At 57.9% G+C, this 26,039-nt stretch overlaps 13 protein-coding genes across 13 annotated transcripts; 6 read left to right on the top strand and 7 right to left on the bottom strand.

Annotated features, from left to right (window-relative positions):
* Positions 1 to 88: 88 nt before the first annotated feature.
* Positions 89 to 1,654, top strand: FA10DRAFT_226345 (phenylalanyl-tRNA synthetase; the record flags this gene model as incomplete). Its single annotated transcript, XM_025518686.1, has 2 exons — positions 89 to 1,512; positions 1,570 to 1,654. 2 exons carry the CDS (start codon positions 89 to 91, stop codon positions 1,652 to 1,654), a joined length of 1,509 nt encoding a protein of 502 aa, XP_025380297.1.
* On the bottom strand, positions 1,510 to 5,120 carry FA10DRAFT_290249 (hypothetical protein; the record flags this gene model as incomplete). Its single annotated transcript, XM_025524339.1, has 11 exons — positions 1,510 to 1,961; positions 2,020 to 2,836; positions 2,941 to 3,386; positions 3,437 to 3,541; positions 3,708 to 3,787; positions 3,821 to 3,861; positions 3,924 to 4,096; positions 4,157 to 4,410; positions 4,618 to 4,744; positions 4,794 to 4,937; positions 5,004 to 5,120. 11 exons carry the CDS (start codon positions 5,118 to 5,120, stop codon positions 1,872 to 1,874), a joined length of 2,394 nt encoding a protein of 797 aa, XP_025380296.1. The 3' UTR covers positions 1,510 to 1,871.
* Positions 5,121 to 5,926: 806 nt separating this feature from the next.
* Positions 5,927 to 7,322, top strand: FA10DRAFT_263798 (putative enoyl-CoA hydratase precursor, mitochondrial). The gene is made up of 4 exons (XM_025520375.1): positions 5,927 to 6,437; positions 6,509 to 6,537; positions 6,596 to 7,007; positions 7,077 to 7,322. Exons 1-4 carry the CDS (start codon positions 5,997 to 5,999, stop codon positions 7,095 to 7,097), a joined length of 903 nt encoding a protein of 300 aa, XP_025380295.1. The 5' UTR covers positions 5,927 to 5,996; the 3' UTR covers positions 7,098 to 7,322.
* Positions 7,323 to 8,928: 1,606 nt separating this feature from the next.
* FA10DRAFT_225727 (hypothetical protein) lies at positions 8,929 to 9,420 on the bottom strand (the record flags this gene model as incomplete). The annotated part of the gene is made up of 2 exons (XM_025518657.1): positions 8,929 to 9,084; positions 9,241 to 9,420. Coding segments are annotated over 2 exons (336 nt in total), but the record flags the coding sequence as incomplete, so codon positions are not given.
* A 167-nt stretch (positions 9,421 to 9,587) lies between these two features.
* Positions 9,588 to 10,147, top strand: FA10DRAFT_263796 (hypothetical protein). The gene has a single exon (XM_025520374.1). The coding sequence runs from the start codon at positions 9,688 to 9,690 to the stop codon at positions 10,024 to 10,026; it is 339 nt and encodes a 112-aa protein (XP_025380293.1). The 5' UTR covers positions 9,588 to 9,687; the 3' UTR covers positions 10,027 to 10,147.
* On the bottom strand, positions 10,058 to 13,744 carry FA10DRAFT_263795 (antiviral helicase). The gene has a single exon (XM_025520373.1). The coding sequence runs from the start codon at positions 13,690 to 13,692 to the stop codon at positions 10,153 to 10,155; it is 3,540 nt and encodes a 1,179-aa protein (XP_025380292.1). The 5' UTR covers positions 13,693 to 13,744; the 3' UTR covers positions 10,058 to 10,152.
* A 148-nt stretch (positions 13,745 to 13,892) lies between these two features.
* FA10DRAFT_263794 (proteasome maturation factor UMP1) lies at positions 13,893 to 14,766 on the top strand. The gene is made up of 4 exons (XM_025520372.1): positions 13,893 to 13,929; positions 13,998 to 14,306; positions 14,372 to 14,495; positions 14,557 to 14,766. Exons 1-4 carry the CDS (start codon positions 13,927 to 13,929, stop codon positions 14,619 to 14,621), a joined length of 501 nt encoding a protein of 166 aa, XP_025380291.1. The 5' UTR covers positions 13,893 to 13,926; the 3' UTR covers positions 14,622 to 14,766.
* A 3-nt stretch (positions 14,767 to 14,769) lies between these two features.
* On the bottom strand, positions 14,770 to 16,706 carry FA10DRAFT_290230 (hypothetical protein; the record flags this gene model as incomplete). The annotated part of the gene is made up of 9 exons (XM_025524338.1): positions 16,020 to 16,706; positions 15,791 to 15,950; positions 15,604 to 15,713; positions 15,412 to 15,545; positions 15,292 to 15,336; positions 15,109 to 15,223; positions 15,040 to 15,053; positions 14,883 to 14,980; positions 14,770 to 14,821 (listed from the first exon to the last, which is right to left on the bottom strand). The coding sequence occupies exons 1-9, from the start codon at positions 16,282 to 16,284 to the stop codon at positions 14,770 to 14,772; spliced, it is 993 nt and encodes a 330-aa protein (XP_025380290.1). The 5' UTR covers positions 16,285 to 16,706.
* Positions 16,707 to 16,868: 162 nt separating this feature from the next.
* FA10DRAFT_263792 (hypothetical protein) lies at positions 16,869 to 18,629 on the top strand. The gene is made up of 7 exons (XM_025520371.1): positions 16,869 to 16,957; positions 17,046 to 17,488; positions 17,562 to 17,648; positions 17,708 to 17,832; positions 17,902 to 18,242; positions 18,318 to 18,388; positions 18,450 to 18,629. The coding sequence occupies exons 1-7, from the start codon at positions 16,879 to 16,881 to the stop codon at positions 18,555 to 18,557; spliced, it is 1,254 nt and encodes a 417-aa protein (XP_025380289.1). The 5' UTR covers positions 16,869 to 16,878; the 3' UTR covers positions 18,558 to 18,629.
* A 45-nt stretch (positions 18,630 to 18,674) lies between these two features.
* FA10DRAFT_270499 (P-loop containing nucleoside triphosphate hydrolase protein) lies at positions 18,675 to 22,475 on the bottom strand (the record flags this gene model as incomplete). The annotated part of the gene is made up of 2 exons (XM_025523064.1): positions 18,675 to 22,253; positions 22,458 to 22,475. The coding sequence occupies 2 exons, from the start codon at positions 22,473 to 22,475 to the stop codon at positions 18,675 to 18,677; spliced, it is 3,597 nt and encodes a 1,198-aa protein (XP_025380288.1).
* A 39-nt stretch (positions 22,476 to 22,514) lies between these two features.
* On the top strand, positions 22,515 to 23,424 carry FA10DRAFT_263790 (hypothetical protein). Its single transcript, XM_025520370.1, has one exon. It carries the CDS (start codon positions 22,559 to 22,561, stop codon positions 23,369 to 23,371), a length of 813 nt encoding a protein of 270 aa, XP_025380287.1. The 5' UTR covers positions 22,515 to 22,558; the 3' UTR covers positions 23,372 to 23,424.
* On the bottom strand, positions 23,396 to 24,626 carry FA10DRAFT_298520 (hypothetical protein; the record flags this gene model as incomplete). Its single annotated transcript, XM_025524611.1, has 1 exon — positions 23,396 to 24,626. One exon carries the CDS (start codon positions 24,624 to 24,626, stop codon positions 23,499 to 23,501), a length of 1,128 nt encoding a protein of 375 aa, XP_025380286.1. The 3' UTR covers positions 23,396 to 23,498.
* Positions 24,627 to 24,710: 84 nt separating this feature from the next.
* FA10DRAFT_298519 (RNA-binding domain-containing protein) lies at positions 24,711 to 25,955 on the bottom strand. Its single transcript, XM_025524610.1, has 4 exons — positions 25,859 to 25,955; positions 25,403 to 25,791; positions 25,139 to 25,333; positions 24,711 to 25,071 (listed from the first exon to the last, which is right to left on the bottom strand). Exons 1-4 carry the CDS (start codon positions 25,897 to 25,899, stop codon positions 24,869 to 24,871), a joined length of 828 nt encoding a protein of 275 aa, XP_025380285.1. The 5' UTR covers positions 25,900 to 25,955; the 3' UTR covers positions 24,711 to 24,868.
* Positions 25,956 to 26,039: the final 84 nt, after the last annotated feature.

Below are 26,039 nucleotides of genomic sequence, written 5' to 3'. Positions count from 1 at the left end.
ACAAACGAGAAATATGTTTTCGTCGCTGGCGAGCTGCAGTCGTTCGGCCTGTTTGCAGTGCTCCAGAAGGAGTACTGCGAGGGCAGCTATGATTGTGGGCGCGATCGTGAGACCGTCACTGTCCCAAGCCTTTGCTCCACCGGTGCCACCCACCAGGGGGGCACTCTCTCGAAGCCTTTCATCGGTGACCGCACCCCGCCGAAGCTTGGAACAGGCGCAAAGACGACCGCTGCAAGTGCTCGGTCAAGAGTATCCTTCCGACGACTACTCGAATCTGCCCTCGTCGATACTCTCTCGGCTGGCCCCACGGCCGGTGCTCCCGTACACGCCCTCACACCCGCTCACGCTCCTTCGCAACCAGATTGAATCACATCTTTCGCGCTCCACTGCGATTCGTGCACCCTCTCCGATAGTCAGCACCGAGCTCAATTTCGGCAAGCTTGGCTTTCCCGAGGACCATCCCGGACGATCACCTACGGACACCTACTACCTGAACCGAACCACCTGCCTGCGCACCCACACGTCGGCCCACGAGGTCGACGTCTTTTCCGAGGGACATGACCGCTGGCTCCTGACGGCCGACGTGTACCGGCGAGATGAAATCGATGCAACTCATTATCCCATCTTTCACCAGATGGAAGGCGCCTGCGTCCTTGGCCTGGACGCGTACGAACCTGGGGGCCAGGTCGAGCGCGAGTGCGAAGAGATGGAGGCCCACCTCGAACGTGCCGCCATCGAAATTGAAGACGACGTCGATGTGCAGGAAGCCGGTGGCTGGCAGGCCGAGCACGAGTCGGACCCAGCCAAGCTTAACGCAGCCAAGCTCTCTATGCGCCATCTCAAGGCGACCCTCAACGGCCTTGTGCTCGAGCTCTTTGGGGCGCGACACGCTGCCGAAGCCGCATCTTCTCCTCTCAGAGTCAGGTGGATCTCAGCTACATTCCCCTTCACCTCACCTTCGTTCGAGGTAGAGGTCCTGTTCCGTGGAAAGTGGCTCGAGATCCTGGGCTGCGGCGTCATCAAGGACAGGACACTCATTGAGGCCAAGCGCCCCGACAGGCTCGGCTGGGCCTTTGGATTGGGTCTCGAACGCATCGCAATGGTCCTCTACTCCATTCCCGATATACGTCTCTTCTGGTCAAAGGACCCCCGCTTCCTCTCGCAATTCTCCTCTGCAGCGGAGGAACCGCAGACGAGCAAGGCTGAGGCAAGTGTCGCCCTCGAGGCAGGCGTCAGCGCTGCAGGCGGTTCTGTACATGCGAAGCCAAAGCTCGTCACCTTCAGGCCTTACAGCAAATTTCCTCCGTGCTACAAGGACGTCTCCTTCTGGCTGCCTTCCGCGCCTGCTCCAGAGGGTGACAAGGCCACCTTCCACGAGAATGACCTCATGGAAATTGTTCGCGATGTGGCATCGGACCTCGTCGAGGATGTGGGCCTCATCGACGAGTTTGTCCATCCAAAGACAAATCGCAAGAGCAAGTGCTACCGAATAAATTATCGGAGCATGGACCGGTGAGTAGCACTTCATTGCATCTGTGACGAACCACAAGGGCTAATGATTGCGATCAGCAATCTGGAAAATGACGAGGTCAACGCAATGCACGAAAAGGTGACGAAGCGCCTCATTGAAGAACTCGGCATCGAGATTCGGTAGCAGTCACATAAACGCAGCAAAGCTTTTGCAATCAAACGCATCACCCTGGGAAGAATTTTCTGATGACTTTGATTTCACAAGTGTTGTTCAGTCACTAGTAGTCGTGGAGATGACGACGGATTTTGCGCGCAAGTCGTCCTTTCTTCGTTGACTCGTTGTCGCGCTGTCATGAGAGGTGATGTTGCTTTCTTCGTCTCTGAAACCCCATTATTCCTCCTCAGCGCCTTGCGCCGTTGGTGTTCACGCCCTGGCCGGAGCCCTTGGCGCCATCTTTCTTGAGCATCTTTTGCTGTTGCTGCTGCTGCAGCTGCAAATCTGTCAGCCAACGCAGAGAGATTTTCGCGTGTCGCGGCACGGATACACACCCCTTTGTGATTCCTGGTCGAACTCGAAGGGCTGGGTAGTACATCCTTTCCGTGCTTAGGCGTCAAAGGCGATGAGGTCATGTCGCCCTTGGTCGAATTCGGAGACGAAGACCCCTGTTTATGCTTCTTCTTGCTCGACTTTCCTGTCGAAGGTTTACCGTGTCCGATGATCACCGTGGGCCCACTGTAGCCATCGTCTGGGCCTCTCAGTCTCGTCATTGCTCGTCCCCCAGGCTTGCTGTTGGATCCTGTGTTGATCACAAGACTGGCCTTCTTCGCTGTGGCGATAGGGGAAGAAGGCGATTTCGCAGGCTTCGTTCCTTCATTGCTGCTGCTTGCGGCCAGAGCCGGGCCACTACTCAGTCTCGTACCCCATGCGTTCTCCGGGACGGGCGTCTTTTTGAGTTGCGTCAAGATGGGTGCTCTTCGAGATGAAGCTGATTTGTGGAGCTGGGGGACCGCCGCCTGCGTACCAAGTGTGCTGCTTCGCGGTCGGGTGATGGAAGCCCTTAGCGCTGCGCCACCGTCTACAGTATTTGACCTCTTCCTTTGCTGTAGCTGCTGGACAAGCGTGGGAGATCCAACGGTGACCTCTTCGAAAGGGTCCGACGGAAAGACAGTAAGAGCTTCCGCGGTCGACGGGTCCTTGAGCGACCCAAAACTCGAGGTGCGCCTTGCAATGAGAGCTTCCTCTACGTCGGCACCGCTGTCGAGCGTCAACAGCTCAGATGCGTAGTCATCGACCTGGTGGAAGGGGACAAAGTTGATCTTGGCCGTGGCGCCATTTCCTGTAATCTGCCATTCCCCCTTGCCGTTTCTGCCGACCCAGCAGAGAGTACGGAGACTATTGCAACGGCGAGTGAATCTGCAGGTAGAAATTCTCAGCTCGTTCGACATCAACAAGAAAGAAAATCTGCTCACTTCCTGATTTCACGGGTCGGGGGAATTGTGGCTTCGTGGGACGTCAAACTGCCATTCGCTGTCTGTACATCGACCTGAACGACAGTTTCTGTGTTAAAGAGGCTGGTGGGTATGCTGAGCCCCAGTCCCAGGCATGGGGCGTCGCTCTTAACGGTTGATATCGAAGAACGCCTTCGCCGGTGCGTCAAAGCTTCCTCGGTCTTGGTGGACGCGACCGGCGTTGCCAATTCGGTCTCGCCTGATGCCTCTGTCGAAGAGGGCGAGAGCTCTGGCACTGTTGCATCTGGCCGAGAGATCGGCCTTTCGTGAATGCGTGACAAGGGTTGTGCTAGGACTGGTCCACCGATCCTCAGCAAAGGCAGTGAGCTCGGGCAGTGCTGCTCCGTGATGCTGAAGGCAAGTGTCTCGAGGTGGGGTAGTCTCACAAAAGCCGATGACATGGCGAGCTGGAATCAATGTCAGATCAGGGCTCTGGCAAAAAGTAACAGACTCGCACCAGCTTAGAAATGGGCGCATCGAGGCAGATGCGCAGATGCTGTAGCCTTTTGCAAGACGACAGGATCAGCTGAAGCTCGTCCGGAGTCAAGAAGAACATGTCCATCTAAGAAAGAAGGCAGTCAGCAGACAGCTTGTTCACCTTTCTGCCTTTTACGCGCCTCAAGCACTCTAAGGCGGGAGCCATGCTGCTGCAACATGTCTTGTGCGGCTTTTGGTAGTGATCTTGGTGCTACAACTTCGTCGCAAGGCTTGCGGTAGGACATTCGCACCATCTGGCTTTGATCGTCGGAATGCTGCAGGTTTGGCAAGCTCACTGGTATGAGGTCGGGTTTTGTAATGAGTCTCATAGCTGACAGTGTTGTCAAGCTCCCATTTGACACACAAAGTATGTCAAAGAGGCTCGAAAGGTGGTCCGTTGTCCAACTGTCCGGAGTAAGCCTCAGCAAGCAAGATCATGACATGCCAAGGGGGTCCGCGACACCCACGAGTGGTGCGAACCGTTTTCACTGAAGGCCACCTTGAGAGTATGAAAGCTGGACGGCAAGGTAGGAACTTTGCTCCAAAGGCCTTTTGTTAACCTGCCTTCGACCTCGGTCAGCATCAAGCTGCGGAGCGAAGCGCAACCTTCCAGGAGGGACAGGATGCCCTTGTCGCTAATCTATGAACTAAAGAGTCAATTCAAGCAAACCGACAGAAGCAGCACAGAGAATCGAATCACCTTTGTACCAGACGACCTGAGAGTCAAATTAGTCAGGTAGCGCAGCTTGCCGACGTGAGCGAGCAGGGCATCGTCGATGAAGAGACTCTCGATGGTCATCTTCTCGAGCATAGGAGCGAACTGAAGCACCATGTGGAGCTGGTTAACGCCATCACTGGAGAGCTTGGAGAGGGAAAGGACCCTGAGGCAGTGCAGACTCGACAGCCTCGGCGCCTCCCAACGAAGGTGTCCTTCGCAATGGTGCTCTGCTGGTCCTGCGAGCTGATGTTGTAGAATTGTCGTATGGTTCTCGATCAAACCGATGGGACGGACGATGAGGGCGTTGAGGCCAGGGGCGACCTGAGAAAGGACCTGACAAAAGCCCCTGAAAGGCTGTCGATCCGAGGCCCTGCATATGTGCGAGAATGTAAGCCAAGAGGTGAGAAATCGGTGAGCGCAAAGAATTGCTAGTAGACACTCACCAAAGAACAGCTTCCAGATTGGGGAGGCGTTCGACGAGGGGCGCGAAGACTTGAGGGTCAAGTGGCCACGCCGGAGCCAGCTGGCCTTCATGGCGATGAAAGAAGCGGCCGATTGGCGCAGCAACGACTATTAGAGATCGTACGTAGGCGGCATACCTCTCAGGATGCCGAATTACCGTGTCATAGCGAGTACCAGAGATCGGGTGGGCTATGGCATTGGCGTCGTCCTGAACGCAGAGCTCCTCGTACAGCGCCTTGCATGCCGCACTGTTGAAACGAGAATTGACTCTGACAAGGTTGCAGGCCGTTGAGGGATCTAGCTGTACGGTCCTGGCAATGAGGTCTGTGTTGGTGATACGCAAAAATCAGCACGATGCTTGGCATACCATGCTCAAGATCGACTCGCAATGGAACAAGTTCGATGGAAAATCATCGATGTGCGGCCGAGGCCGCCGCGGCTCGTCCACACTGCCACCGCCGTCGTCTGAGCAGTGCTCAGCCATTATGATGCTGTGTGCAATCTCGAGCGAGGGCACCGGGACTGAAGGAATGGCGTCGGCAACTGCAGATGTGGTGGCTGAAGAGAGCAGAGAGCTGCTGTCGCCCTCGCGCCTTCCGACGCCTTTTTTTCTTCTTTCCTTTGTCGCCAGTCGACGTGCTCAGCTCTCTTATCAGACTTGCTGAGCCCCGACCGTAATCGGACTGAGTAGAGGGGTGCTCACGACCAGAATGCTTGACCTTACCCCAGCTTGTCCGTGCGTCTTCTTTGGCTGGTTTAGCATCAACAAAATACCTAGCAGACATGTGCCAATTACTTTGACGCCTCCTTGCTCCACCGCACGGACGACAAGGCATGACAGTACAGCAACCGTGCGAGGCCGCCAAGCCGCGGTCTGTCTCGTGTGCGCCCATGACCGTTCATTCTGCACGTCCGCTGTGACATGGGCGGGGCCAGAAAGCACACCGCTCTGTTGTGCTTTTCATTGTCCTCAGCTCCGCCCACCAGCCTCACTCAAGGTCAAGCGATTTTGCAGTTGCTGTCGCTGCTGCTGCTGCTACTCTTGGTAGCTTTGACTCTGCTAGGACCAGCCTCAATCAATACTGGACGATGTTCCTGATTTTCTTTGCAAAAGAGAGAAAAAAAAAATCAGTTGGAACAGCAAGCATTTTTCAGAAATGCGCCTTGGGTGTTGGCAGCCGCCACATGGCTGGTCGACCCGGGATGACGCGGAAATGTAGCCGGAGAGGCCGTGCATGCGCGCTACTGATTATTGAAATCGCCTCTCCACCCCGGGACGTCGTCGGTGCGCTCATCGCTTTCTTCCCATCACCTCGCAAACCTCGTAGTTCCAGCAACCCCCGGCCACCCTCTCGTCGACATGTTCTCCGCCCTCCGCACGCCCCTGAGCCGCTCTGCCGGCGGCATGGCCCGTGCCAGCAGCCGCAGCGCAACGGCCACGACGCTGCGCCAGCTGTCGTCGTCGGCGCCCCGCTTCTCGTCGCCGAGCTACAACAACATCATCGTCTCGCAGCCCAAGCCGTCGGTGACGCTCATCACCCTCAACCGGCCCAAGGCGCTCAATGCGCTCAACTCGGAGCTCTTCCACGAGATCAACGCGGCCACGGCGGCCGCCGACGACGACGCAGCCGTGGGCGCGATTGTCATTACCGGCAGCGAAAAGGCCTTTGCGGCTGGGGCCGACATCAAGGAGATGAAGGACAAGGAGTTTGCCGCCGCGTACAAGTCCAACTTCCTCGGCCACTGGACGAAGCTCACCACGATCCGCAAGCCGATCATTGCGGCCGTCAGCGGCCATGCGGTGAGTCACACAAACCATTCTCCGTCTGTTTGGTCAGGTCGAGAGTGGGAAGCTGACGTGGCCCTCTGCAGCTCGGCGGTGGATGTGAGCTGGCAATGATGTGAGTTTAACAAGCAGGGGGCTGGGCTTACTCGTACTAACACAGATGCGGAATACAGGTGCGACATCATCCTCGCCTCGCCCACGGCCACCTTTGGCCAGCCCGAGATCAACCTGGGCGTGATCCCCGGTGCGGGCGGCACGCAGCGCCTGACAAAGGCGCTCGGCAAGTCGCTCTCGATGGAGCTCATCCTCACTGGCCGGCCGCTCTCTGCGACCGAGGCGGCGTCGCACGGCCTCGTCTCGCGCGTCGTCGACGAGGGCACGAGCGTCGTCGACGAGGCCGTCAAGGTGGCCGACAAGATTGCGCAAAAGGGCGCCGTCGCCACCCAGGCCGCAAAAGAGGCCGTCAATGCCAGCTTTGAGCTCAACCTGCAGGAGGGCAACCGCTTCGAGCGGCGCCTCTTCCAGGCCCTCTTTGCGACAAAGGACCAAAAGGAGGGCATGTCCGCCTTTGCCGAGAAGAGAAAGGTGAGTTTTTTCCAGACGCCGTTGCAGTTGTCCCCAAGCACTCTGGCTGACCAAAGAACGCATACATAGCCCACCTTCACCAACGAGTAGAGGCATCCTTTAAAAGTGAAAAAAATAAAGGGAGAAATGTCTTTATATCAGGAAATGGCATTGATGTGCTGGAACACTACGAACAGCAAGTGCCTGTCTCTTTGCCGCTGCTGACCCTGATGGCCCTCCTGATTCTCTCGTGGTCCCGTTCCTCGTCTGTCTCTGGGACGTGGGCACCCGCTCCCCATGCGCCAAAGAAGCTCCTGCGCTTCTTGCGCCCCGCGGCAGCACCACCACCTTGCCCAGCCGCTCGCCTCCGTCGCCGCTCCTCCTCGGCGGCCTCGTAGGCCCAGCGTCGGGCGCACCGTACAGCAACGTGCTTGAAGACGTCATCGACGCCCAGGCCGTCCTTTGAGGAGGTGTAAAAGAGCCTGAAGCCCTCCTCGAGCGAAGCAGGCGCTCGGCTGTTTTCATTGTCGTCGTCATCATCATCGTCATCGTAGAAGCCATCTTCCGATGACTCGTCGTCCTCGTCCTCCTGCTCGCGACCCTCTTCTGCGCCGTGGTTGCCCGCATTGGCACCCGCATGCAAATCTGCCCCCTGGTGCGCCTTGACGGTGCTGGCAATCGATGAGGGACGTGCAGAGTAGAGGGTAAAGCGTCTGGGGTCGGCCTCGTCGCGCTGTTCGTCATCCTGAACAGAATCGGCGGCCGCTCGGCTGTCTCGCCTGGTCGAGCCTCGTCGCTTGGCCGCACCACCTCGCCGCCGTGGCACCTCGACCTCATCACCATCACCCTCCTCGCCATAGTCGTTGTCCGAGTCTTGCGAGGTGGGAAAGGGGATGGGGTCGCCCGAGGGAATCGTAGAGATCGTGCCCTGGCCTGGCGAGGGAGGGCCCGATGAGCCAGACTCTTCTCCACCAGGCGAGGCTGCTCGCCTCATCGTCGCGGCAGTCGAAGATGCTGCATCGTCATCACCGTCACCATCCTCGCCGTGACCTTGCTCTTCACCTTGACCTTGCCCTTGCTCCTGTGATAGTCTTGCCTCTCCGTCTTCTTCTTCGTCAGCCGGGCCTGTCGTCGGTGTCCTCGCTGATGACGCCTTGCTCGGCCCTGCGCCCTGGCTGCTTGCCCCCGTGGGGCTCTGCGAGAAAAAGGTGCTGCCGCGCACAGAGTAGTAGACGCTCCCGCCGGCGCCCGTCTTGAGGCTATTGGTCGTCGCCGAGCTGTCGTATCGGTTGCGATTGCTGCTGATGCTGCCGAGCGGGAGTCCATGCGCGGCCGAGGTGGGTTTACGTGGGCTGCCTTGTTGGGACGACGAAGGGACGTTCGACTTGGAGGCATCGGAGACCTTGAGGTGGCGAGATGCCGTGCCCGGCGTCGTTGCCTGGCCCGGCGGTGTGCCTGCGCCCGGCGGCCTTGTTGGCCACACCGTGGGTGCTCCCCCGCTGCCCGAGGGAGAGTCCGAGGTGGATGGGTGGCGCTGGTGCGGCCGGCTGAGGACGTCTTCTGGCTTGGCGGGAATATCAAGCGACGTCGCCCGTGGGCTCGGGCGTGGAGCAGCCGAGCTGCCTGGCTGGGTATACTTGGACAGCCACTCCGGCGGCTCGTCCGGGTGGCCTCCTGAAGGCTGCTCGCCTTCTCCTTCCTCGGGCAGCTCCCTTGCCAGAAGACCGTCAAACCACTGCCTGGCCTCGTCCCACGCGATCCCTCCGGCTGCGTCCCCTTGAGCCTCATGGGCGGCCACTGTTGAGAGCGCATCGGCCTTGCAGCCCACGGCGACCCAGCAGAACCTCCGGCGCTCCTCCCGCGCCCTCTTTGCGCTCGCACCACCATCTGCGTCTGCGTCTACGTCTCCGCCCTCGTGCTCGTCCCAGCCGATGGCGCCGAGCCGGCGGAACTCGTCGTACCACGTCAGCGTGCGCTCCAGACTGGCCCGGTCCGAGACGTCAAAGGCCAGCACGACGGCATCGGCGCCTCTGTAAAAAGCAGCGCCGAGCGAGCGGAAGCGCTCCTGCCCCGCCGTGTCCCAGATGCTGAGCTGGACCTTGATCCCTTCCTCGTCATCCTCTTCGTCCTCTTCCTCTTCCTCGTCGTCTTCTTCTCCCTCATCGCCTGCTCCTGCCTCTCCTCCCTCCCGCCGCCGCCCTCTTCGTCTCCGTCTCCGTCGTCTTCTCTGCCTCCTCTGCTGGCCGGGGTGCACCGCAGAACGGGGCACATAGAACGTCTTGCTGACAAAGTCGGCCCCAATCGTCGCACGGTAGCTTGGCTGAAAGGCGCGAAAGAGGAGGCGCGACCGCAGCGACGTCTTGCCCGCATTCCCGTCCCCGATCAACACCACCTTGACCGTCCGGGCGGCGGCCGGTCTGCCTGCGTCGTGCATGCCACGATCGAAAAGTACTTTCGTGTGATGAGTATAGTAGTAGCAGTAGTGTTAGGGGCTTCGCTTTTTCGGGCGAACAATGAATGCGACGTGTTCCTGTCAAGTCCCCGCCCTAAAAACCTTAGGAAGGTCGAAAACGGACCAGGCTAAAAGTAAAACCTCCATCTCGAAAAAAAAAAAAAAAAAGGAAACAAAGCGCACGAACCAGGCTGCAACAGTCCGTTCGTTCATCCAATTACCCCTTTTGCTTCGGGCCATCTCGAGAGCATGTCGGCGCCGCGGCGAGGAGAAGCGACCGTCGTGCCCATGGCGCCAATAGCCGGTGCCGGTGCCGGTGCTGGCGCTGGTGCCAAAGGGAGAGGCAACGCAGCGCTCGCGGCGCGGTATCAGCACACGCTCCGGACACACTCGCGCTTCTACGACGATGCCGCTCCATCAGGCAGCAGCAGCAGCGGCAGGTCGACGAGGCTCGCATGGCAGCGCGCGGCCATCCTTGCCCTCATCGTCGTGCTGGGCTACTATGCCCTCCGGGGACGACTGGAGATCGGACAGAGCATCGACGAGATGCAGAGGCAGCAGGGCCACGAAGACGTGACGTGGTGGTAGAGAGACACACACACACAAGACCGAGGAAAGCGATGACAGCGACATGACATTGTACATTTGTTTGTATAACAAGACCAGTCCCCCTTCTTAAAAAAAATGAATGAAAAAAGATACGATGGGGGAACATTACAGGTACAGCGAGGGCGAGAAGATGATGCTTCCCTGCCTCTCGAGCTTCTCCATGCTCTTTGTGAATTTGTCCTCGAGCTCCTCGTTGCCAATCGCCTTTGCCGCCTGCGTCATCTGCCGGATCAGCTCCTGGAGCCGCCGAAAGGTGCGGATGACGCTGCCCTCAAAGACGTCGGTCAGCTTGCAGATGTCTGCAAACTTGGCCCCCTTGCACCACTGCATCACCGCATCCATCAGCTCGACCTTGAACCCAGCAACGTACTCGTCCTCGTTGATCTGCATCCGCGACTCGATCGAGACCTTGGCGATGCGCCTGGCCGTCTCCTGCATGACGCGCAGAGGCGCTGCGAGGTCCTCCTTGAGCCGGATCTGCTGCGCTGACTTTTCGCCAAAGACGAAGCAGCTGAGCAGCGCGGCGCACTGCTCGGGCGACAAGTCGTTGAAGACGCCGTTGAAGATCATCTCTGTCAGCAACAGCTCGTCGCCCGTCGAGATCTCGCAGGCCACCCGTCCCTTTTTCTCGACGACGTCGTCGGCAGTGGTGAAGCCCAGTCGTCGGAGGACACGCTTGCGGCACTTGAGCTCGTCGAGCTGCATCACCGAGTGCGCGGCACTCAGCTGCTTCTTGAGCCGCTCGACCTCCTGGTTGAGGTCCTCCTTGGCCTTGTAGGCCTCATAGAGCTCTTTTAGCCGCTTCGACCCACTCAGGGGCGACTCGGCCAGCTTCTGCTCCAGCAGCACAATCTTGCCCAGGAGCGTCTTGAAGCCCTCGTCGGTGATCTTCATGTCTTTGATCGGGTCCAGCAGCGGGATTCCCTTGCCGGACGACGACGACGACGACGACGACTCGCCACGGCCGTCCTTGGCAGGAAACCGTCTAAAAACTTCCTTGAGCCGGCCCTTGACCTGCTCTCGTGCCTCGCTTGTCCTCAGATCCTTGGGCAGAATCAACCGGATACCTGCGATACTGTCGAGCGTCGAGAGCAGCACGGGCACCACGACCATCTCTCCCTCCTGCCCTGGCGCCTTGGGCTGCAGTCCAGCAGGAGCACCAGCGCCGGGTGGACCTCTGGCCACCTCCTTCGACGAGGGCACAATCGAGCCCTTGGCACACTCGAGCAGACAGTCGACAATGTACTGGCTCTGATCCACCTCCGAGGGCGCAGGCTTGTTCCTCGGCGGCAGCCTCTTCTGGTACGACACGACGCAGCCCCAGCCAAAGTCGAGGTCCTCGTGCTTGATGCGGACCAGGCGGCCGGGCTGCAGGAACGGAAGCGCATAGCTGGGGTGTGAGATGATCTCGCGAAGGTCCTTGTTGAGCTCGTCGAGCTGCTTGCGAATCCCAAAGTATTCGTTGGTGTTCTCCTCGTCAGGCACCACGGCCTCGTCGCGCAGCCGAGTCGCCTCTTCAAGCTCGCCCTCGAGCTGGGGAACCGAGGCGGCGCTCTGGAATTGGTAGAAGCATCGCTCGAGCATGTACTCTGGCGAGATACCCTCGACGCGCATCAAGTTCAGGACCATGTTGTAGCCCAGGTGGAAGGCCGAGTTGAGCCGGTCGGCCTCGCCCTTGACCATCTGCTTGGCCGCCGGTGGGTCGAGCTTCTCGTCGAACATCATGATGACGATACCACGGTCGTCGAGGCCACGTCGCCCTGCTCGACCCGACATCTGGATGAATTCGCCGCTGCTCAAGTTTCGGAACTCTTTGCCGTCCCACTTGCGCACAGCAGTAAAAACAACCGTCTTGGCCGGCATGTTGAGACCGATGGAGAATGTCTCAGTGGCAAAGAGGACCTTGATGAGACCCTCCTGGAAGAGGATCTCGATGACCTCCTTGAGGATGGGCAAGAGACCGCCGTGGTGGATGCCGATGCCACGCCGGAGGAGCGGGAGGATGTGCTCGATCTGTGGCAGCTGCCTGTCCTCCTCGCTCAGCGCGCCAATGGCATTGTTGAAGACCGTAGACACCATGTCCTTTTCGTCGTCGGTGTTGAATTCGAGCTTGCTCATCTGCAACGCCAGACCCTCGCATTCCTTTTTGCTAAAGGCAAAGACAATCACGGGATTGTAGTTCTTGAGCATGATCATCTTGATGATCTTGTAGATGTCCGAAGGTCCCTTTTGCCCTCCCTTTTTCGTCTGTCCCTTTTTGTTCCTCCCCGAATCGGCGGCCGCAGGGTCCTCGCCCCTTCCTTCTGCGAGAGCACCCATCGCCTTTTGGAAATTGTCTTCGCGGAAGATGCCTCTCTCATCGACGACAAGGTGGATGCCGTCGCCGCCTGTGGGAAAGAGGTAATGCTGAAGCGGTGTGGGCCGAAAGTCTGTGTAAACCACATGGCATGGCTGGCTATGGGTATGGGCGATCCACTGGGCGAACTGCATCGCGTTGGGAATCGTGGCCGAAAGAAAGACGTAGCGCACCTTTCTCGGGAGCAGGATGATTGTCTCTTCCCACACGACGCCGCGCTCGCTGTCTCGCATGTAGTGTATCTCGTCAAAGATGACCCAGGCCACCTCGCGCATGATCTCCGAGCCGCGGTAGAGCATCGACCGCAGAATCTCCGTCGTCATGACGAGACAGCTTGCGCTCGGGTTGATGGTCACGTCGCCCGTCATGAGGCCGACATCGCCAAAGTCGGCCGCCATCTCTCTGTACTTTTGGTTGGACAGGGCCTTGATGGGGCTCGTGTAGACGACACGTTGGCCGTCCCGCAGACACTGGGCAATGGCGTATTCTGCTACCACCGTCTTGCCAGCCGAGGTATGTGCCGACACAAGAACGCTCTCGTTTCTCTCAATAGACGAGATGGCGGTGCGCTGGAAAGGGTCGAGGGCGAAGGGCCATGTCCGTGCAGGTTTCTCGGGCGGGACGTGGGAGGAGAGGGGCACGTAGGGGTATCCTGGCGGCAGCGCGACCTGATGACGGACCGAGTGACTGATCTGCATTGCCCCGCCTTGCTTTGACGACGAGGGGTCCGTCCCGTTCGTTGTCGTCGTCGAGGTGCCTGCGACCGTGCCCGACACCTCTGCTTGCACCGCCGCCGCCCGCTTCGCCTCGGCTTCCTGCGCACCCTCGGCGACCGGCACCTCTCTCACAGCTTCTGCCGTGAACTCATCCGTCACTGTTGTTGATGCCGTCGCCGCAGCCACCTCTTCCAGCCTCGACCTCTTCTTTGCCGGCTTCGTGGCTCCCCCCTCATCCTCGCCATTAGCCACACCGTTGCTGCTCTCGGACTTTTTCACCAGCGCGCTGGACCCGGCCTCCGCTTGCTCTGGCGTGTTTTCCTTTCCATTGGCGCTGTCCTCGTCTCCGTTGAGGGCCGCTTCGGCAGCCGCTCGCTTCTTTGCCTTTTTCGCCTTTCGCTTCTCTGCCTTCTTGGACAGACCCGGTGAATCGGCCGAGGGCGAGCCCACGTCGCCCTCTGCCGGTGTCGAGGTTCCGCTCCGGCTGGCCTTGCCAATGCCAGTCGCCGGCACGGCTGCGGCTCCAGTGGGCTGCTGCGGCTCCAGAAAGTCAAAGAGTCCGTCTGGATCCATCGTCCTTGATCGAGCCAAAAGGCGTTGGAGCTCTTCAGAAAACCAGATGAACAGAATCGCGGTGCCTTCCAAAAACAACCAAAAAAAATTGCAAAATGGATTTGCATGCAAAAGCTGATCGAGTCGTATATCTCGGCCGAGAATCGAAGTTGGTCCGAGCTTTCTTGTGTCTCGATGGAGACGCGCGGTCTCCATCACTTACGAACGACGACAACGACGGCGACAGCAAGCAATATGGTGAGCAATCAAGTGTGGTACCATCTGAGCAGGAATAGAGGGTTACTGACAAGCGCGAGGAACTGCAGTCGTCTTCTTCGCAAAAGGAAGCGATGCCCGGACCATCGCTGCGCATCGTGCCTGGCCCACCTTCGCAGAACTCGGTGACGCTCAACGCGACAGAGCACCACGTCCACAAGGGCGTGCACGACACAATGCGCTTCGGGCCTCGAAGCCTGGCACATGAGACATCGGCATCTGCTACACAGCATCCTCTACAGCATCGTCTGGAGCAGTGGGATGAGACGCGGGACAATCTCAAGCTCACGACGATGCGCAACATCTACGGCGTGGGCGCACCAATCCGGACGCTGATGGAACGGAGGATCGTTGGCCATGTGAGTCAAGCCTCCCCCCTTCGGCTGAACTTGGAAAAGATCGCTGACTCCCTGACGGCACGCAGAACCCACATTTCCCTGCATTGCACTCAACACATGTGGGAGGTCCACGAAAGGGTCTCTCTGGGCTCCACCTCGACATCCTCAGCGGCAACGATGAGACAATCGATCCCGCTGACTTCCTGCCTTGTGAGTCCAGCGACCTAATCAAGCCAAAATCTTGTCTTCTGGGCTGACACGACCGCTGCAGCTGATGCATCTGGTGGCGACCTGCACGACATCCACTCTCACATGGAGCGCAAGCACCGCATCTAGACCAGTGGCTTGGAGCGAAATGAGAATACACTGATTCAATCAAGTGGCTTCTTTTTTGACATGAAAAGACGATCTCTGAATGTTCTCTGAGTATGAAGCTGTTTGGAGGACCGGCCTAACGGTATGAATTGAAGGATACTTAGACGCCTCAATTGTTGGGTGGGATGCCATATCCCTTGCCTGGAATCGGCTTGCCGTCGCTAAAGAGGATCATGGAGCTCAGCAACTAGCCTTCAGAGTCGGTGTGTGACAGCCACTCACCATGTCCACGTGCTGTCTTTAGCTTTGGGCTTCGCCTTGATCTTGTAAGGGCTCTTCAGGCCCAGACACTTGTCGATGGGGACGCTCTTCATCTTGCGCTGTTGCACACCGGCAGTCAGTACAACAGGAGAGGAGTTGAAAGGCTCCTTTCTCTTACCTCTTCGTAAAGGACTGGAACGCTTTTGTCAGTATAGTGCGGGTCCACGCTAGAAAGAAGCGCACTCACTCCTCATGCCCTCCTCGAGTCCTTCTAGAGCTTGCTCATGGACGAGGAGAATGTCGGTAGGTTTGACACCCCTCCACACCTTGAGCTGATCTGTCTTACTCGCGCCATCAGCGTCCTTGGAATTATTGTCGACGGCTTGGTCAGTTTCTCTTTTTTTGACTCATTCCAGACTGCTCCTCTTACCCCTGTTTGCTTGCTCCAGTGGACAATCTCATAGCCCCATTTTTGCTGCAGGTGTTGTTTAATTACGTCGTTCGAATCACCGTATGGCATACGCATGGTGCGAGGGATGACGCCACAGACTTTGTAGAGGGCTTCCTCCAAAAGCCCGACCTGCTCGTCGACCTGTGCTGTGGTGAGGTTGTAGAGAAAGTCGACGTGGCTCCACGAGTGGCCGCCCAGGATGCCTCCAGCATCAATAATGCCCCTGCACCAGTCTGCAGAATTCGGCAGTCAGCACGAAAGGGGACCTCGCCAGGCCGTCCTTGGACCCACCCTTGTAATTGTCTTCATAGATGCAAACGTAGTTGAAGCCGTTTGTGAAGTGAGTGAGGTCGCCCTGCGCATTGTATTTATCGATAGCTTTTTCCTTGACTTTCTGCCAGCTGTGCCAAAAAAATGGAGGTCCGGGAACAGTGAGGGATGCGAGCAGAGAGAGGGGATAGAGGCTGCGGAAACACACTTCTCGTTGGGACCGTCGTCGATTGTCACAGCGACGCTTTGACCATCCTGGCATTCTGTCCAGTAACCGCCGATGTAGCCTTGCCGATTGTAGGGTTGGCGCCACGGCTGGCTGTTGAGGTTGAGATTGGAGGTTCCGGAAGAACCGTCTGGATGCCGACCTCGGTGGTTAGGTTTGCAGTGCCTGTGACTGTTTTTACCGTGCTTGTTTTTACAGTGGTGCTTCTCACCTTGGGGTGCGCGCTTCCAGAAATCGCGCTGCTGCTGCTCTGTTCGCGCGAGAATGTCCTCGTGGCCCAGCTCGTACTCGGAGGGGTCACGAGTCTCGAGATCGGCTCGCACGCTTGGAGGGAGCTGGGAGAGAAGGATCTCGCGAGCCCTGAGCTCGGCGTCTTTTTGGCCAGAGGGAACGTTGGCTGCAAATGTTTGACCGGAGAGAAAGGTAAAGATGACTCCGACCGTGAGCAGAGCACCGGGATAGCAAGGACGAACCATCTTGAGTTAGGATGGTAGAGCACAGGTGAGGGGGACCGAGAGTGTAAAGAGTCAAAGATAGGAGGGGGAGGAGAAGGAGGAATGAGGGAGGGTTGTAACGCTTTCTCCGTCTCTTATAGAGCCCTGGGCCCAACGAGGACAAGACAACTCTAAAGTGGCCGCGGTCTGTACAAAAGGACAATGGGACTCATTCAGGGATAAGCAGCCAGCGGCCATTCTCCTAATCGGCTTTTCTCATCCCTCTCCTCCGCTGTTGTTGCTCCGCCCTTGGGAATCCGGACCGCGCCCTCACGGACAGCACTCCTTTGACAGAGAGGATTGGCGAATATTTGTTCTGATCGGCCTTGACCGACCGTCATCACTGCTGGAACGCGGGCCGCCAGTCAATTTCAGACAAGGGAATGCTTGAGAGTGATGTGTCCTTATCCTGTCTCGAGATCACCGGGCGTCGAGAGCGCGCGCGCGCTGTGCTCCGAGACGGATGACAGAAGGTGACGGAACCCCGACCGCCTCTAGCTTTTTTATATTTTTTGCAGCTCGACCGCGTCTCTGTGAATCTTCTCCATCAAGCACCGACTAGGGACGTCAGCGAGCATGTCAGCAGAGAGGAAGAGCAAGTGGGACGAGCAGGGAGAGGCAGGCGCAAAGCCCGGCCCTGATGCTGCTGCCGCTGGTGAGTGTTGGCCTCTCGCTAGATGTTTTGCTTGAGGGAGGAGACGAAGCTGATTTCAATTCTCTGCTTTGCGTTTGCGATTGGACAGCCGCTGCTGCCGTGGCCGCCAAGATTGCTGCGCAGTACGGCGCCTCTTCGTCGGCATCTTCTGGTGGTCATGACGCGCGGTCTCCTTCTGCAGGCGATGTCAGGAAGCCAGATCTACACGATGCCGAATTTACGCATGACATTGAGATCAACGACCAGCGAAATCGATACATGCTCACAAAGGGCCAGACACAAAAGCAGCTCGAGGAAGAGACGGGCGCTTCCGTCACGACAAAGGGGACATGGTACCCCGACAAGTCGCTTGCTACCGCACAGGACCCTCCGCTGTTCCTACATATTTCGGCGACGACCAAGGAGATCCTCGACAAGGCCATCGCGGCCATCAATGAGCTCATGGCACAGGATGTTCCTCAGCTTATCGAGGACCGGCATGCCAAGCGTCTCGAATACGAGGCTCAGCGACGGGCACATGCGCCGCCTGGGGTGAGTCGCTTTTTATCCCTTTCAATCTCTCCTGTCCTGTTCCACTGACAGCCAAGGATTAATCATCTCATAGCGGCGCGAATGGCCGGAGGAGAAGGTCTTCATTGGCTTGGACTCCATGCGCAACTTCAATGTGCGAGCAAAGACGGTCGGACCTGGGGTGAGCTTGTTATAGACACGCCGTTTCGCCTGCGATACTCATTCTTGCTTTTACATCAGGGCGTCTTTGTCAAGTACATCCAGGGCGAGACCGGCTGCCGAGTCCAGATCAAGGGGTTAGGATCGGCGTTCAAAGACCCAAATACGGGCATGGAGAGCCAAGAGCCGATGCACATCCACCTGACGTGAGCAAAATGCCCTTCACCTGGTGCTGCATCAAGGAGAACCTAGAATGCTGACTTTGCATGACACAGAGGCCCCGATGCAGCCAAGGTCGCCGAGGCAAAGGAGCTTGCCATGGATCTCCTCGACACAGTCAGGACGAGACACGCAGAGGCACAGCAGGCGACAATGGCGCAGTGGGGGCCCCACACCCACATGCAGGCAGGCATGCCAGGGTACGGATCGCCCGGAGCCTATGGCCAGGGGGCGCAGCAGGGCTACGGAGCGTACCCAGGATGGGATCAGCAGCAACAAGCTCAAATGCAGCCACAGCAACCACAGCAGGCGCACCCTCCCCAACCGCAGGGTGAAGCGCCACCGCTGCCCGATGATGCGCCTCCGCCACCGCCCCCGGAGGACGAGGCACCTCCGCGTGAGTATATTCATCCCTACTCTGATCGATCGTTGCTTCTCTCCATCTGACAAGATCTCTCCTCCTCACTTGCAGCACCGGCCGAACCGGCAAAGAAGAAGAAGACGCCAGAGGAAGAGGCCATGGACAAGTATTGGAACGATTACGTGAGTCCAGCCATCATACAAGGACCTTTGATTCTCGTGCTCATTCTCAGTTTCCTTACAGATCACCTGGGAAAAGTCTTACGTCGAGTACCATAAGCGGTTGCCGACAAAAGACGAAGGCGGTCAGGATGTCCCTCCCGAATACCGGACGGCTCAGAATGGCCGGTGAAGGTCAGAGGGGGAACGAAGCGCTCTCTGTCTCCTGTGAATGTATATCTTTGTTGCAAAACTTCTTTACAATCCTCGGCTTGACTAAAGGGATGAAGTGTAGGGACATTGTAACAAACTAAAGCACTGAGTAGCGACCCTGCTGAGGCCCTCGCTGTTCGGCCTCTAGGGCCGCCTGCGTGGCCTCCAGCAGCAATTGCTTGATGTCTCGGACGGCATGAGCGACCTTCTCTTCGTCGTTGCTCTCGATGAGGAGCTGCAGTTTTGGCGGTTCGCCCAGCTGAGGTTCTTTGCCCTTTTCGTAGAAGACGCCCTTGTTGGTAATGGAGGCGCCCGTCTCGGATATGAGCGTCGACATCGTCTCCTTGTTCGTAACTCTCCAGCGAGCTCGCTGGGGAAAGTCGTTGATGGGGACAATGGCGTGGAAGTCTGTCGAGTCTGGATCCTTTGGACGACGGTGCTGGTTTGCAAGGGCGGCTGCTGCGGCCTGAGCCGCTTGCGCAGCCTGGTCGGTCGACTGAGGGGGTCCCTGAGCGCGCTCGGCTTTGCGACCAAGGGCCGCCGCATTGATGCGCGCAAGTGCTTGGGCGAGCTTTGTCGTGTCTGCGCCGCTCTTCTTGGCAGCTTCGAGCGTTGCGCGATTGCGCTCGAGGAGCGCATTGTCGGCTGCTTCCTGCTGTTCTTTTGTGCGGGAGCCTGGCTCCTCGCGCACGCGATTGTCTCGGACCGACTCTGGCGCGGCGCCCTTTTTGACCTCGATGTTGAGCGACTGCAGCTGCTCGTCCGACGGAGCTGGGCCCTTGTTGACCTGGATGTCTTCTGTCGCAGATGTGGCAGCTGCAGCTGCTGTCTCGCGGTCTCCGTCGGTCTTTGCAGCCCCGTCGGCGCCCTGATTACTGCGATCGCCACTCTCCCCGTACGCCGATCTTTGCGCAGCTAGGACCTTTTCACGATCATTCTCAAGCCTCTCGAGACCCTTTCCGCCAAAGCCGGAGGAAGCATTGTGGGCCTTTCCAGAAGCCACTTTCTCCTTGAAATCGTCTGCCAGCTTTTGTAGCTCCACAGGAACCTCGACCTTGCTTGCTTTGAGTGCAGAGATTATGTCGCGAGCATACCGATCCTGTTGAGGAGTGATGAATGTTACGCAGGTACCTTTGTTGCCGGCTCGTCCAGTTCGCCCGGCCCGGTGTACGTAGTCTTCCATGTGGTTAGGAGCATCGTAGTTCACGACGAGCTTAAGCTGCTTGACGTCCAGGCCACGGGCGGCGACCGAGGTAGCCGTGACGATGGGAACGACGCCGGCCTTGAAGTCACTGATGGTCGAGTCTCGGTCCACCTGGTCCTTGCCACCGTGTAGCGACATGGTGGGGTATCCCCTTCGCATGAGTTCTCTGAGCAGGTCGTCAGCGCCCTCTTGCCTTTCGACAAAGATGAGGGTCCTGCAGTCCTCGTCGGTGTTGTACGTCTGCCCCAAGATCTCGAGTAGCCGGTTGAACTTGGTGCTTTCTTCTCGTACCTCAACGATTTGCTCGATTTCCGGCGCGACGACCGACCGACCGCCAACGATGATCTCAAGGGGCCTATTTCTGAGCACCTTTCGCGCAAGACTTTCCATCTGCTTGGGAAATGTGGCGGAGAAGAGCACAGTCTGCCGATCAGGTCGGATGTTGTTGACAATCTTCATAACCTGCGGTTCGAAACCCATGTCAAACATCCGGTCGGCTTCGTCGAGGACGAGGTAGGTGACTCTCTTCAAGTTCGTAACGCGGCCGTTATTGGCGGCCAAGAGATCAATCATGCGACCGGGCGTGGCCACGACAATCTCTGCTGTCTTCTTCATCTCGCCAATCTGCTCCGAAATAGGAGCCCCGCCATAGACGCAGACAGACCGCAGGCCAATGGCTTTGAGAAACGGCTTGCTCTCTCGGTAGATCTGCACAGCCAGCTCTCTGGTGGGCGTCATAATAAGACCTATCGGCCCTTCGAGACTCCCTACCGGTCGCTGATCTTTAATGTGACGGAACATGGGGATAAGGAAGGCCATCGTCTTGCCCGAGCCCGTCTTGGCAACACCGATGATGTCTCTTCCAGACATGATGGCAGGGATGGCCTGAGACTGGATTGCCGTAGGTGCCTTGTAATCCAGCTTTTTAATAACGTCGAGGCAGCTGCCCGGCAGACCACAGTAGCTCCACTTCATCAAGGGTTTTGGACAGTCTTTGCCTCGGACCTTGATGGCATCGAGCTCCATGCGCAGTCGCTCAGCATCCTCCTCGCTCATTTCCTCGACTTCGGCAGGAGCGTGGTAGAATTCCTTTCGGAACGGCTCGTAGTCGACTTTGGAGTGATCCACTGTCGGAATCTCCTTCTTCTTGACCTTGGACGCGGCTAGGGCCATGATGTCTTGCATGCCAGCCTGATCCAGCTCGTCTGGTTCGCCCACAATCTCATCGTCGCCAGGCTCCTCGTCCTGTGCCCCAACGACCTCTGCCAGTGCTCGCGCCTTGCCCTTGCCCATCCTCTGCAGGTCTGCGTCGTTTACTTGCTTGACCTCGGCTTTGACGCCGGCCATAAAAGCCTCGAGAGGGTCGTCTTCTTCCTCCTCCTCTTGCCCTGCTTCTTGCATCTTAGCATCATCGCTCTTCTTGATCTCTACGTCGACGTCCATCTTGGTATTTGACTCTTGCTCAGCAGCGCTTCTCTTCTGCCTAAGAGTTTCGGTGACATCGTCTCTGTTGCCTTGGATGACACTATCATCCACGAGGTCGGTCTCGTCGTCCTCTGCGGGATCAGCGTCTCCTTGTCCACTGTTCGCACCATCGGCACTCAAGGATGGATCCATCGGCGGCAATGTGAACTTCTCGATCTGTTTCTTCTGGTCCCCCAAATCATCCAACGCCGACACAGTGCCCTTGTTGCCCTTTGCAAAGTCGGTCCTGCTTTGGAGCCCTCGAAGGCCGGTCGCATTGATCGAAGTCGTTGGCGCTGCGCCACTGGAAGTAGCTGCTGGATAAAGCCACCAAAGATGAGAGGCTGCTGAGCACACATTGACGCCCTCAGACTCACTTTTTGTTGCTTCTGTGCTGGCCCCATTGGCTTTTGCAGCCTCCGCCTCTAGTGCCTTTTTTGCCTCTCTCTCTCTCTTCCATGCCTCCAACTTCTCCTTTTTTGACCTTTGCTTTTCGGCAGCCGTCGGATCGCTCGCCGCCGGAGCAGGTGAGCCATTCGCAGGCGGAGTATCAATCGAGGAAGGCCTTGGTGAAGCTACGTCTTTGCTGAGAGAAGAGGACTCAGCAGCGGCGTCCCCCCTCCCCTGGGCGGGCCTTGCACCTCCATCAACATCAGCCCACCCTCGCCTTGCGCTCCTCTCACCGCCATGTCTACTGCCGCTGGCACCACTACTCGACGGATGGCCATTCCTCTCTCTTGTCCGCCAGTCATCGCGGCCGGCGTAGTCACCATCTTCATCGTCGAGCCTCGCGCGCTGCCTTCGGTGATCATCGCTCCTGTAGTACGACCTGTCCCTATTCCCGTCTCTGTCCCAATCCCTCACCCTGCTCCTGTCTGAGTCCCGAGCTCGATCCCTGTCCCTGTAGGACAGAGAATCGGGATGACGCGATGACCGATGGGACGAGGACAAGGGAGGGGATCGAGAACGAGAGCGAGAACGAGAGCGACGGCGTGAGGAAGATGATGACTTTTTACGGTAATCATCATCTTCATGATACGTACGCTTTCTGGAGTGGTCTCCTCCTGCCGCACTGCCCCGGCTCCCTCCGGCTCCGCCCCGATGGTAGTCGTCGTCGTGCCGCCCCATCGTAGGCGTGTGGTAATAAATTCGTGGTGTTCAGATCGCAAGGCTTGCCAAAAAAATAAGAATGAGGAGGCCCATCTGCTCCACGTGGGGCGACGCGCTCATTTTGGAGCCAGACGTGATGGTTGGTGAGGACGCGCCTCACTCTATCAAGTCGCCTCGGCCCGCACAGAGACGAAAGCGCTAGGATGAGGATCAACGTAGAGCTGCCGCTGGCGTCGACATCGTCACTAGCGAGCCAGCCGTCATCCAGTGTCCCGCCGCCGCTGGTTCAGCTAGCACCGAGCGGGGAGCTGGCGCTCATCGAGCTGCAGGGCCGCCTCGAGATGGACGATGTCGATGCGTCTGGCGGACAGGTACTCGCCAAGCTCGAGTTCTCAGCGGGTAGGGAGGACAGACCGACGCTGCTCATCTCACATCATCGCCTGGAGGGAAAGATTGTCTCTTTGCCCCGGCCTTTGGCCGTGCTGGAGAAGAAGAGACGCGTCAAGGAGGACTTTCAAGAGGCACCTCTCAGACGGGGCCGCGTACAAGATGTGGCATCTTCACCAACGCCATTTGAGAACCGTAGTGACCCGCTGAGTAGAGGAGGGGCATTGGAGAGGGAGGACGACGACGACGACGCGGCAGCGCCGTCGTCGCCTACGATGACTCGGAAAAGGGCGCGGCCGAACGTGGAGGAGGTTTCACTGCAGACACCGCTTAAGCGTACAAGAGACGCCGAAGTAATGAGCAGCAGCCCCATGCCGCCGCCTCCAATGCGGGGCAGCGAGCTCGACTTCAGCTCTCCTACAACATCACCCGCTCGAAGAGCGCTTCCAACTCACACGGATAAGGAGGAGGAGGAAGGGGACTCGGCGAAGAGTAGGACGACAAAGACGTACTTTGAAGTCGTTTGCGTCATTCGCAAGAAGATTCTCTTCACAAAGCGACCCGAGCCCGTCGTGCGACTGGACGAAGAAGGAGGCGAAAAGGCAAAGGTTGCGCTCGGCATCGCTTGAGGCCTGCCCATTCATTTTTGTAATGTAGTCTGTTTGACAATTGACAATTCTCCGAAGCTGTACATGGCTGTGTGGGTATCGTGCATTTGGTGTGTCTAGGATGATGTGTGTGCGTGTCTGTCTCTCTCTAGCCCTCCTGAGGTACGTCCTTCTTTGGCTTCTTCTCGCCTGTCTTCTTGGACTTCTTTCCCTCCTTCTCTTTGTTCTTGCGCTTCTTTCTATCTTCTTTGTCCTCGCTCTTTGGCTCCTTTCGCTTCTTCCTGCTTCGCTCAGTCTCGGTAGACTTCTCCAAGTAGCCATTTTGTAAGAACTTGACCGCTTGTCCCTCTGACTCCTCTCCCTCGTCTCGGCTCTTTCGCTTCTTTGACTTTCCCTCCTTTGTCCTGGCCTTCTCTTCCCCTTCTTCCCCTACCTTGATGGCACAAGCTTTCTTCTTTGCCTCCTTGTCCCTTCTCCTCGATTCCTTCTTTTGCCTCTTTGCCTCTTTTTCCGCGTCATCTGCTCCAGTGCTAAGACGTTCCTCCTTGCTCTCTTTCTTCTCCTTCTTCTCCTTTCCTTCCTTCTTCTCCTTCTTCTCCTTCTTCTCCTTCTTCTCCTTCTCTTTCTTCTCTTTCTTCTCCTTCTTCTCTTTCTTCGATTTGTCCTTCGCTTCAGCTTTACCTCCGTCTCGGCTTGTGCCTTCGCCACTTGAGACGTCTGTCTTCGTCTTCATGTCTCCGTCGGCATCCTGCAGCCGCGGCTTAGCGAGTGCCTCTTCCTCTCGCGCCTTGGCCCGTGCCTCTTCGTCTTCTTTGAGTTGCCTCGCAAACTTTTCCTCGTCCGACTCGACGTGCCTTCCCCGAACGAAGCCGCTCATGAGCATTTTGCGCGCATGCTCGCGCTTAGCCTGCCCGATGAGCGACACCTTCGCAGCCGGATTGACCCCGTCCAATTTGCGCGCTTGCACCGCGGCGCCCGCGCTCTCCACCGCCGCTGCGGGATCCATGACCGTGACCGCGGCCGCATTTGGCTTTGCCGACGAAGAAGAGGGCGAGGAGGCCGTGGGAACAGCGATGCTGATCGACTTTGCACTGGCCTCAAAGAGGCAGTCCCACCACTCGACGGCGCGGTCGCGCTCCTTGCCCAGACCCTTGACGTTGCGCTTCTGCGGCACGCTCAGCGGCTTCTTCAGCCCTCGGCCATTCTTTCCATCCAGCGGCGCTCCTTTGCCCTCCCAGCCGTGCGCCTCGAGGTACGTGGTCGAGTTCAGCGGCATTGTGCGTGCTCTTTGAGAAAGAGAGACGTGCAAGGAACGGCACTGCGAGGAAAGCTCTCCAAAAATTTAAAATTTTGAAATGGTCACGTGTGCTCCCTACGGACAAGAGCGGGGATGGTGGTGTATGATTGAAGATGGCGAGCAGATGAAGGGGCGAGGAACTACAGTACAGTGCAAACGCAAAGAAGAGGGGCTGAGAGGCCTCTCTCTTCGCAAGCACATCTATCAGCTTAGATCGTAAGTTATCGCTTAATCTTCCAGGCCTTTCCGATGCCACTCCTCCGCAGATCGCCGCCAATGGCACCGCCCATCTTGTTCTTTGCCTTGAACTCGTCGTAGCGAACATTGGCCGCCAGCAGCTTGTCCTTTCTCGCCCCGATCTGCGTCGGTGCCACGTCCTCGTTTGCCTTTTTGAGTCTGCACGGCCTCGAGCCAATATACTTCCCTGCAAGAGGAGCCAAACGGGGTCAGCGATGAGCCGCTCTAACACACTCTCTTAAGCATGAACGCACCATCCATCTCCTTCCACGCCTTGAGGAAGTCTTCGGGATCTGCAAACGCGACGAAGCCGTACCCCTTTGACTTCAAGTCGACCTTCTTGCGCACGACTCGCGCCTTTGAGAAGGACTTGTACTTTGAAAAGGCCGCCGACAGGACCTCGTCTGTCACGTCATTGCCCAAGTCTCCCACGAAAAGACGCTTGTGAGCTGTGGGACAGGTCAACTCTAGCCGTTAGTCTTTCTTTCTCTTCGATGACGCGAAGATCCAATACTCACTTGGATCCCACTCGAGCAGCGTCTGATCTTCGTAGAGCTTGCCCACGCTCTTTCTCAGCACCGTCGTTCGCGTCTCGCCCTTCTTGAGATTGCCCGCCAGCGCATTTCCCTCTGCGTCTTTGGGGCCTGCCACGTACTTTTTCCTGCCCTCTGCCCCAGCTTCACCGCCATTGGCAGACGAGGATGCGCCGTTGTATGCGCCCGTCGATGAGGAGCCGGCAGCACCACCTCCATAGGCGGATGCCTGCTCGGATGCCTGCGCCGCATATGCCGCGTCATACGAGGACGCGCCTGGCCCTGCGCCGGAGCCGCCGGCCTGGGGATAGCCATAGGTGGCGTAGTACGAGTCATAGTCAAAATCCCAGTTGCTGGTGTTGGCGTTCCAGTAGCTGAGAGCAGGCCAACGCGTCAGCATCCACCTCCCGTCTCGGTGCATGGGAAGCCAGCCACACTCACTAGAACTGCTGGTAGGGATCTGCTGCCGTCGACGAGGACATGTCGTCGTCGTCACGCAGACAGCGCAGGAGGAAGGCCGGCTGATGTTGTGTCTCCTCGACGCCATCGATCAGCTGTGATGGAATGACAAGCCTTCGAAAAGTGCGCGCGCACGTGACGGCCTCCACCTCCTGCACGTCCA

This window comes from Acaromyces ingoldii (assembly GCF_003144295.1).
Source record: "Acaromyces ingoldii strain MCA 4198 unplaced genomic scaffold FA10scaffold_1, whole genome shotgun sequence".
Classification (NCBI taxonomy): domain Eukaryota; kingdom Fungi; phylum Basidiomycota; class Exobasidiomycetes; order Exobasidiales; family Cryptobasidiaceae; genus Acaromyces; species Acaromyces ingoldii.
This window is presented reverse-complemented; position numbering and strand designations above follow the sequence as displayed.